General features: G+C 37.5%; 1 protein-coding gene across 2 annotated transcripts; it reads right to left on the bottom strand.

Annotated features, from left to right (window-relative positions):
* Window positions 1–2,874: 2,874 nt before the first annotated feature.
* On the bottom strand, window positions 2,875–10,401 carry LOC113738158 (squamosa promoter-binding-like protein 7). 2 transcript variants are annotated; one of them, XM_027265360.2, is made up of 10 exons: window positions 9,605–10,401; window positions 7,734–7,906; window positions 7,238–7,461; window positions 7,065–7,139; window positions 6,849–6,956; window positions 6,321–6,438; window positions 5,444–5,579; window positions 4,816–4,975; window positions 4,033–4,587; window positions 2,875–3,631 (listed from the first exon to the last, which is right to left on the bottom strand). In XM_027265360.2, the coding sequence occupies exons 1-10, from the start codon at window positions 10,192–10,194 to the stop codon at window positions 3,335–3,337; spliced, it is 2,436 nt and encodes an 811-aa protein (XP_027121161.1). In that variant the 5' UTR covers window positions 10,195–10,401; the 3' UTR covers window positions 2,875–3,334. The 2 variants fall into 2 exon arrangements, with proteins under 2 accessions (XP_027121161.1, XP_071940329.1); XM_072084228.1 differs by having other exon boundaries at window positions 3,500–3,631; window positions 3,947–4,587.
* Between the last annotated feature and the right edge of the window lie 967 nt (window positions 10,402–11,368).

The raw sequence follows: 11,368 nt of genomic DNA, 5'->3' as shown, positions 1-11,368 counted from the left end.
AAAAAAAAGGAAAAAAAAGAAGATAAACTAGAACCAAACAAGTGGATCAACCTGCTACAAGAAAATAAACATCATCCCTTTAGAATGAACACTAAGGCCCTGTTTGGCACTTGAGTTTTTTGTCAAGTTTGTCTGCTACAAGTTTTTTAAAAACTTTAGCTACTGTGACCTCGAAAAACCCAAAAAAATTTTTTAAAAACTTCTACAATAGGTTATAGTAAAGTTTTAGACAAACACCCAAAAAACTCACTTGCCAAACGGGACCTAAGTTATACAGAATTTAGTAAGTTTGCCATAATTTTACAGCACTGCATCTATCAATGGCAAAATCAAGTTTTTTATGTTTTATATGAACACATTTTTCAATCACCATTTTATATTATATAAGTTGAACCGCTACAATACTTCTTTTTATTTTTTACAAAGGCTCCAGAAAATAGCAAACAAGTGGATCAACTTGCTACAAGAAAATAAACATCATCCCTTTAGAATGAACACTAAGTTATACAGAATTTAGCAAGCATGCCATAATTTTACAGTACTGCATCGATCAATGCCAAAATCAAGGTTTTTATGTCTTATATAAACACATTTTTTGATTACCATTTTAAGTTATATACGTTAAATCACTATAATAATAATTTTTTTTTTTACGAATACTCCAGAAAATAGCAACTCAAACGGGCCTATTTCTTGATTTCCTGCATTCATCTAAGTACTCTTTTTATGCCTATCCCGGGTAAAATAGCAACTCAAACGGGCCTATTTCTTGATTTCCTGCATTCATCTAATTACTCTTTTTATGCCTATCCGACGACCCGTGCAGTGAACAGTTTATTTAACTAATGGTTCATTGTCTTGATACTCAAGAACTTGGAGTTCAGACTTACAAATTAATATGCCCGGTAGTTTCATAATTTAAATTAAATATGGATATAAGGACGGCAATATCAAAAAAAAAATTCAGATGAAATTGTGGGGAATTGTTAAAAATTAAGTGAAGGAGGTCCAAAGTTGCCATTTTAAATCAAGACAAGAAATAAACCAAATTCCAGAGTTGGCTGGGCCCCAATAGTGGCCAAATCCATCCCCTGAAAGCATGGACCAACTTTTCAATTCTGAGAATAACAAGAACCACCTTTTTTTTTTTTTTTCTTTTTGTGTATGTTCAATGTCCATCACAGTTGGCCGAAAGACATTTGAGTTGGGGGCATATAAGGGCCCAGCATATTGTTAGATTAGACTTATTAGTACCTTCCGGAGTCCAAGATCTTTCAGAGATGACATAACTGATAACACCACGCTCCCATCTTAGCTCTAGCTAGCTAGTTTCTGAACTTTCTGTAACAACGTTGCATGGACTTTTGTGTCACAAAATCATTTGCGAGAGATGCAGGAAGTAATCATGACGTCAATCTTTCTTTACTGCACCATCACTGATGGGCATACCAAGTTGTCTTCCAATTATTGTTGGGGGGGGGGGAGGGACGGTTGCACGGGGGGCACGGACGATTTTGGCCATTTTCAACTGCGCGTAACTTTCTTTGTACATCGTATAACTTTTATTGCACATCGCGTAACTTTAGAGTAAATTTTTGTGGGACCCACACATGACTTGAAAATCGAGTTACAACTTGTAATCTCAGCCGCACAAATTTTTGAGACCAGATCGTGGCCATTAACCGTTCAGGGACGGTCAAACTGCTGACCGTCCCTGCCCCATTTCCACGGGGGGTGGTGGGGGTGTGTGGAAAACAAATTAAATACCAAGTTGTCTTCCAATTATCGGTGTATTAAATTAGTGAACTTAATACGTGCATTCTTAAGATTCGATGGGCATATCAATTGCTTGAGCTTTGAATCCATGAGAACAGATAGATGACTTGAATTGGCAATAATGTTACTTTTTGGCGACATTAGAGTTTAGGCAAGGACACAAAGCCAAGTTTAGCTAAAGTCTCTTGTTGTGAACAAATTCATGTGTTTACTTGCTCATATCTTGACAATGACACGCTATCTATGGAACCAACAACAACAACAATAATAATGACAATAAATATAAATAAATAAAGTAAAATTTCGAGGTTGGAAACAATTTGGATAGTAAATTATTTGAGATAAGTTTTTTACAGTAACGCTTTCTTAATGTAATATCTGTAAAATAAAAAGATAATTAAAAATATATTTATGATGTAAACAAATAAATTTGTGCAAATAATCGACTATCCAAACACACACGGACCACTCAAGCTTGCGTTTAGTTTTTTCAGTAGTTGCATTCTTTCTTTTATGTACATAAAGCGATGCGCGGAAAAAATAGTTTTGAACGATTTTCCCAAAAATATTTTGAGCATGTGAAATTCATGTATGTCTAAACATACAAATGAGCCCAAACCCAACCATATTTGGACCAAACATTTTGGCCAGCTAAAGCTCTGAATCCCAGAGAAGGGAACAATAGGTGAGATGCCAGCCGCAAATACGAAGGAGAGGAGAAAATATGTTCTGGTATTAGTAATCAAAGTTCAGAAGCACATGAACTCGTTCATCAAAGTTCTGTGCTGAATTTTTTTTCCCTTTTCTTTCTTTTTAAGGCATCTATAATTACTATGATTATTATCATTAGCTTTCAGGGTTCCTTTCATAAGTGCTATCGAGTTCTTAAAGCAAAAGAAATCCTTGTTCCTGTGCCAGTCAAATTGAACAGCCAAAACTTCATATGAAATTGCAGAAATTCAAATCTTTAAAAGGAAATTTGGACAGCCAAGTATTCGAATTTCAGGGATACAAGAGTATTAGGAAAATTATATATATTCCCCATAATCAATACAGAACATAAATAAATAAATAAATAAATAATGAAGCTACTCACAGTTCCAAGTAAAGAACACACTATTAAGTGACACTAGAAATTATTTTTATGTCATGAACCGAGTAGCTAGGACCGTAAAAACATAAACATTTCTATTCTACCAAAACTTGATACAGAAAAAAAGAGAAATCTACTATTGGTACAACGTTTAAGAACAAAATACAAGAGCATCATGGATACACCCAGCTGTCTTTTCAAGGGAAAACAATCCGTCCAACAATTGAAACCATGTACCGTCGGTTTCCATGCCATCCTGAGTACTATTTCAACTTGTTGGGTGCATCCAAAACCATACAAATGCTGCATATTCCACAGCCAGCTCAACTTCGAGCATCAAAGCAAGAATATAACATTCACCACCTTGTGATTAATCACCTTAATCCCTAAATCTTTACTGTACATTGCGGTATCATTCCATCTACATTTCGGTACACTTGCTCTGGATTGGAGCAACTTGCAACACTACGAATTCTGTTCCAAACACTTCCGAATAGTCGTGGCTACTTCACCAACCTTCTCAGGGTGGAAGAGGACAGCACAGAGTCCAATACACACAGTAGCAGCGGTTAAAGCAAAAATGAGAGGCCGAGAGGAAAATCCCGTTTTAATCAACAAAGGACTGCAAGATTTTCCCGGACGTTCACTAACATTTACTCTCATGACCACCTCTCCGGTCAGAAGAGGGACCGTTGTTCCTCCCTCGTGAGAAGATATGTCCACTCTAGCAGTTAACTTTGCCTTACTTGTTACCTCCTCACCCTGCAATTTCAAAGTCAATGTCTCGTTCAGAAAAATGAAAACATGTTTAATCAGCATAGAAAAGGACACCAGTGGACAGGCTCCAGCTGCTTAGAGTCTAGACAGGAATCTGTACCCAGAAGGGAAAAAACATGAAAAATAACAAAAAGGAAAAGAATAAAGAAGTTCCACCAGTCTTGGTGCAAAACTCAAAATTTGGATGTTTGGAAAAAAGAGTCCAGCTTTCAAAATGTCGACTCCAGTGTACTCCAAGACATCAAAAAGTTCATGAAAAATTAACAGGGCAACATCCAATTATAAGCAGATAGTCATAACCTTCAAATTTGATGACACAGTAATCAATCGCCTAAATGATCATAAATGACCCACAACCATTTAGGGGCAGTGGAAAAAGCCTTCACCTGGCTGTTTGATGTTGCAACAGATGACATATGATCCAGGGAGGTTCGATTGAAAGACCTTTCCCCTAGCAAAAACTTTCTTGAATTATTTAATTGATGTTCATTTCGTTGCAATTTCTGATAAAGTATGTCTCTTGCCTTGTCCAAATTCATCCACAAGTGCTCCATATCAGCATCAGTGATGTTGGTTGCAACAAAATTATTGTCGATCAAAACTCTCGTATAATACACCACTCTGTCCAGTATGGCAGTAGACTCATTTTCTATTAGAAAATTCAAAAGATTAGTAAACCTTTTGATCTGCACAGATGTGAGAAATGGCGTAGATGATTTCATGACAGGCTTCTTCAGTGACCATGCTACATCCATAATAAATTCTGAAAATTCTGTTTGTCTCAAGTCAGAAACTCCACATGAACTAGTAGCCGAAAGCTGTAGTCCTTTAATACATGGTTTAGCAGCAAATCTTTGCTGCATTATATTCATTTCTGCACAAATTTCTTTGTCGCCGATAAGGACAGGAATAAAATTCGAAAGGCCAAATTCATTCTCAACCTACAAAGACAAGTTTCAAGGACCTAAATTTCAGTTCAGAAAACCTCTTGCATTTCCAAAATAAGTAGTCCTAGTATAGCCACAATAATGGGCCTATAATCAGAAGTAGAATTTATATCTTTTCTCAAAGTATTCTTAATAAGAAAGTCATGATCAGAAAACTATAGATACATATTAAGACATACAATTGTCCAGTCATTTATAAAGAGGATTTACAGGAAGTTCTACCTCAACAAATGCAGGGCCAAAGATTCCAGGTTCTGTTTGAGGAACAGATATCTTGAATGAATGATGGTTTAGGCTACCAGCATCCCCTTCAGTCTTACCGCATGATGATGAAACACAAAGATCATGGGCTAGATATTTTCCCGTGAAAGATACAAGGAACCTGCATGGACAACACACATTATATTCATATAATCTCCAAAAAGAACCGAAGCAAGCATGGTACGACCAACAGTTATACCATCGCTTTGCTGACATTCTACATTCATAGGCAATTACATAGTCACTTTGAAACAGCATATTAAAGGTACTTTAGTGAAGATGCAGCTTTTTGGCTTCAATAAAACCACTAAATAAATGAATCCTTCTGTTCTCTCACATGCTTCAATCATACTTGTTCTTAAAAGGAGCTTTGTATTTTCTCAAACCCCTAGCACATGTATTATCCTTGAAACTACAAACATCAAAATACATAAACTTACATCACACAAACCGGCTGAGGCAAAACTAGAAGCAGTTATCTTTCCACCTTATAATTTGGCCTTAGCATAATTATATGAGTGATTGTCCAAGATGAGTGCAGAGAAACAGTTTTACTACTATCTCTTTAAGTAAAGCTGCAGTGACATACCGAAGTTTAGACGGAAGAAGGTTACTTCCACAGGCAACAAACTCCATTGGCTTTCCAGCCTCAAAGCATGTAGGATGAACATGATGGAGCTTTGGAGCCTGCTCATTAACCTTAACTTTGAAGAGAGAACTTCCACCTGTTTCAATACACAATTAAATGAACAATTACTGCAAATTCAAGGATTTTATAGCTTGATGAAGTCCTGGTTTAAAGAACCATATCCTTGCCAAAGAACTACAATATGTATAGTTCAGGTTTTAGGAGTCAGACTCCTAGGGTTGCTTCTATAAGTACAATAGCAATAAACCCTGATATTAAAGGATACTGGTCTACCATTCTAAAATAGGAAATCGCAGCCACATAACAAAGGTCATCCTGATTAAGAATAGTAACCTAACCTTGATTTTGAGATTATAGTTCCACATACAACAACTTCCGGCTTTGATTATTTCCTATTTTTGACAGGGTTCTGAAAACAGATGATATTTTTTATGACAGAACCAAGAATCCCTTAACATCTTTGTCCGTGTTATATGATGAAGGATTATATCAAAGCAATTTGAAATTTGTGCAAATGCAAATTTAAGAAAAAAGTTCCACGTGAAGTAAATATCTATTACATTTAAAAAATGTGTGACCTAAAAATTTCATGTGGTTCAAAGTTGTATGCCACAGAGACAACTGATAGCAGTACCCCTGAGTCAGCCAATAATTACTCCATGGTCTTGTGAAAGATAGTAGCCATGATCATAACCATCAAAAGGCAAAATAGTAGTTAATCCTTGGATACCTTACAAGCAGTACTGCAAGGGAAATGAGTACATGGCAAGTAAAATATGATGGTCCATCGCAAATGACATCTAAACTGACAAGTTACCTTTTATCACACGGAATATCATGTTGTTAAGATAAATATGAAAAGTGTCCCGGCCAGATAGCATGCTTCCAGGAGAGAGAACCAAGTTGTGCAAGCACTCAGCTGGCTTCTCGGATAACTGCTCAATGCAATTAAATGCAGGAGTTAGATTAAGGAAAAGTCCTATCAATTAGACATTTGAATCCACAACCTGGATAAAAAAGCATGGCCATAACTCAGTGATTTTTTTAATTATTTATTTTTTATAGCACGGAAGGGTGGGATTTAAAAAGGAGGGAAGGGGAAGGGTGGATTTGAACCCAGGACATCAAATTCCTGAGGCCATAACCCTGCGATGTTAAATGCAGAGCATTCACAGGAGTTAACGAGTGAATTATCAATGCACAATGTGATCTATCATAAAAAAAAAGAGGTTCAGATAAAAAAAGGCAATTAATCTTTCAGTAAAGTTAGTGTGCTATTGATTTTTAAACTTTGTTGATGTTAAATAACGACAAAGACAATAGGGTGAAACTTCATATACACTACCTTAACCCACATAAACTTGGGCATTGCAATGAACACTGTCAATATTGTACAGCCAGGGCGGATGTATCCCTCCAATTCAACAGGCATGCTAGCTAACCATTGAAATATCTGCAAGGAACATTCAGCCCTTAGTCAAGTAAATTGTAACATACTTTTGCAGAAATATGCATCATCCTCGCACTTATATACTAAACTGTAATAATAATCCTTTAATACTTGGTGCCGGAGTCGTCGAGGAAATTCTGCAGGATTCCAATCATAAAGCTTGAAAGAGATGCGACCAGTAGGACACTACAACAAACACAAGACCAGGAAACACTAACTCAGTAAGCTCGCAAGAAGAATTTGGAGGTACATGACGTTAAGCAACAAAGTTGACGAAAACCAACCACAGAAGAAAATGCATTTTTGTTGTCACAGAAAGACGGGGAGCGACTGTATTTAGGATTTTCTTTCTCTCCGTAGATCTGGGTGTCACCATAAGAACCAGAAGTTACAATGCTATTGTTCTGAATATTTTGTGAATCATGAGCTGAGCAGAGTGTTGACTGTTGCCCTTCAGATTCCAACAATGTTTCCTTCTCTGCATTTTCACTACTCAAGCAAATGCCATCTGTGTCATGCAAAATTCTTTTAGGCCATGAAAAAAATAAACAGCTATGTTGCATGATGCAAGCATAGGAAGAATTGAAAGAGGGACATTGCAAGATAGAAAAATCAAGTGCTTTTCTGTATTTATTTGTCAGTGTTGAATCGGTGTTGTTGCCATTGACCAGTCTATAACAGGACGAGCCACAAGATTAGCACCACAAACGGCATATTTAAAATGCAGAAACACAGCAGGGGTTTTCATGCTTCTAACAAGTGGGTTCAAAACTATAATACCTTTTCCTGCATCATCATCACCGCTAACATCTTCGGCCACAGTGGTCTGCTGATGTTCCGTTTCAACAGTGCCTTTAGGATCATTGGGTTTCCTTCGTCGTCTATTATTGTGACGCTCTAATTTCCTTCTACAGCTACGCTTGCCCTCATCAAAATCAGATAAAATATGAAACCTTCAAAACAAATTCCGTTGTTAACTGATGACTCGAGTCAATTGGAAGACAAAAAACATGAAATCTAATTAGTTTTAAAATTCCAAAAAGTCTAAGTCTGGTTGTCTCTAGCTCAAAATAAAAGAAAAAAAAGGAGGGAAACTGGACAATTCATAGATATAAAGTTAACATGCACAGATTAAACAAATAACAATCTGAAAATTATGGCTGAAGTAATATACGCTCTTAACTAAGCAGAGACTAGAAAACTTATGTACGCAGAGCACAAAAGCATCATAACAAGATGAGTTCTCAATGTTCATGGAAATTTAGATATAAAAAAATAATAATTAACTGTATTGAACGAAAATTGATCAGATAATATCCCAAAGTGTAAGAACAAAGTCGATTTTAGCCATGGAATCAACAACTAATCAGGAGAGCAATGTATCTGAAAAAGTGGGGAAAATGGTTAATATTTGAAGTCATCTGACAAAAACAGTTTCAAATGTCTGCGTTGTTTTAAAAACTGGAGCTGCAGTATGGAGCTGTAATTCTAGAAGCACTCTACGTCAGTTCACTGAAGACTCCTTTGGCATGACTACATCTCAAACTGAACCCTTAATAATAGGAGCATCGCAAGGTGCTTTTCAAAATCATCTTTTTCTTCCTCTTAAACAGACCAAATCACTAGTTGAAAAAAAAAAAGCAAAAAACAAAAGCTTAAAATAACTAACAACTTTAGCAAAGTCATAATCAGCTTATTTTAAACAAATGAAAACAAACCCTGAGTATCACCACCAATTTTCTATTGCCTTTTCTCGTAGTAATAACTTTTCATCCCCTCCCCCCACCCCAACCGCCTCTGGGTTTGTATTGCCAATTACTATCAATCATTTCTTTCACCCCATCTGGCGTATTATCACTACTAAGCCACTAACTCCCAGCTTATTTTGAAAGTCCCTATCCTTGTTTAAATGTCTAAGGAGAAGCTTAAATTTGAACTGCATAACTTTGTCATCAGTAATAAATGTCTCGTCAACTACATTCATTTACTTTGGATCCTATTTCAGCTAAGATCAATTAAGGTCATTAGGTCCTCATTCCATGTGTCTTGTAGTAGGTGCAACCAAACATGAATGCAATTTTCACCTATTACCTAAATACTTATAATGGTGCAACAGTAGAAGGAAATGCTCATTCAGGAATGAGGAGAACACCTTACAACACCAACATCAATAATCCATGGTGCCAACTGCCAATATTAACGACTCAAGTCCAGTAAAATTTAGTTTCCCCGGTTATCACATAAAAGCGAAATTCAGCAAACTCCTCTATAAAGTGTACCATAAATGATTAATCCTCAAATGATCCCACTAGTCATGTTCACCGTCAACTCCACCTCCATACTAAAACTTCATTTTCATACTAATTGCTAGTCCATGCATCCCCTCCATCTCAAATTTCCCATTTCGCGTATTTCTTTCCACGACTTCTCAAAAAAAAAAAACCAAAAAAATTAAAAATTGATGAACCTAATGTGATCCCATATAGATGCCATTTTTCAGCATATTCCCAGGCATTTAATGAACATATGAACGTAACGAATTATGCGTTCCGCTAAAATCTTCACTCCCATCACCAAAAAATTGCATCTTTGAGCAGCAAATAACTATTATAATAAGCCAGACAGCAGGCAGGAATTTAAGCTAAACTTACTTGCCACACTGTTGACAATATCTCTTACTCTGCCCATCAAGAACTACAGCACCAGCATTGGCGCACTGCAAACAAACCCGGTGCCGCTTATGATATCCTTTAAGTTCACTGATATCAGCTCCACACCCCGTCACTTGGCAGCGGGCATTAGACCCTGCCGGAACCCTGACGGTCCGGGGTCTCTTTTTGCCCGGCTCGCCAAGGGCCGTCACCTCTTCCAGCTCCAACTTCTCATCTAACTCCGGGCAAGCACAGGGAACCCGACCCGCCAAGAAATTCGAGCAAACCAGCCTCGGGTCCCTCTTCCTAACCCGCCCCGGATCCTCCGCCAGAGGTGAAACTTGATCCGAATCCGAGGGCGAGACGGGTCCCTCCTGCTGTTGTTGATCGGCGGCAAAAGGAGCAGACGCAAAAGGCTCGACGTCGATGTTGAAGTCCAGAAAATCGGACCAATCGAAAAGGGAGGAGTTGGTGGGGTCCTCTAGAATTGCCGAGATCATGGAGGCGTTAGACATGTCCAGGGGTTTAGGATGGGTTTGATGGCGGGATGGCGAAATTGGTGCAATTGATGGTGAACTTGAATTGTCCATCAGGCGTTTGATGAAAAGCCGCCAAGATTGTTGGAGTTTGATGAAAAGCCGCCAAGATTGTTGGAGTTTGATGAAAAGCCGCCAAGATTGTTGGAAGAAAAAATTAGCAGAGAAGGGAATCCAGAGGAGCAGAAACGAGTGGTTGGCGGTGGGGTTGAGGGGCAGAAGGGGTTGGTTGGGTGGTGAAAATCGAAAATTGGGCAGGTCAGCTGTAACACTCAGCTGCTGGGGGTGGTGGAGTTAGGTGGTGACACGAAGACGCTGGGAATCTTCAAGGGAGGGATTGACTACAGGCGTAAACACGAGGAGATGAGTAGGCCCAATGTGATGCCTCTTCCTTATCGGGATGGATGAACAGATATGGGTTGATGAATTTGATGGTGGTGGTAATTTTTGTGATTTGGATGGAACATTTTGCTTTGTCAATCATAGAGGAAGAATCAAAATGATTGACGACTATTGGAAATCCTAAGAGCCATATGGTTTGGATGAGGGGCTTCGGGGTTCGGGCTTCGGGCAGGGAGAATATAGGAATATAACTAGTTTTCTTCCTTTATATTTCACGATCAATAAACTTCACATTTATTACAAGAAGAAAATATTTGGTCGATGGTACTATCATGTTGTCGCAGATTAGTCAAAAATCTAAAAAATCATATTATCTTTTGGCTACCATTTGTTTTAAGTTGATCCATTATTCAACGGCAGTTATTAAGTTGTAGCAATTGAATCTGCTATAGTCAACTCGATGATAAGTGCAGCCCAAAAGTTAAACTACTACTCTGTCAAAATGAAACTAATGGCGTGTTATTTCTTTTTTTAAAAAAAAAAAAAATTCTTCAAAAACATAGAAGTAAGTAGTATTTGAATACACTAACAGCTTAATTCTTTTGAATCAATTTGGCTCCTTGACATATCATGCGATTAAAATTAGAGGGTTGGTCGAGATTGGTGTGGAATTAGATCAATCAACAAACGGTTGAATCGTTAATGCTATGCATTTTTTTTAAACAACGACTTTGTTACCAAAATAATCAACCAAACGAATGATATTTTGCTAACCAAACTATTTGATCAAGTAAACTTGCACCAAACTCAATCATATTTTCACAAAAATGAACGTTTTCACAAGTCATTTAACCATGTAATATGTATGCAAGATGAGTTTGGCACT

This window comes from Coffea arabica, chromosome 3e, assembly GCF_036785885.1.
Source record: "Coffea arabica cultivar ET-39 chromosome 3e, Coffea Arabica ET-39 HiFi, whole genome shotgun sequence".
Lineage (NCBI taxonomy): Eukaryota > Viridiplantae > Streptophyta > Magnoliopsida > Gentianales > Rubiaceae > Coffea > Coffea arabica.
Note: the sequence above shows the minus strand (reverse complement) of the source record. Positions and strands in the feature narration are given on the sequence as shown.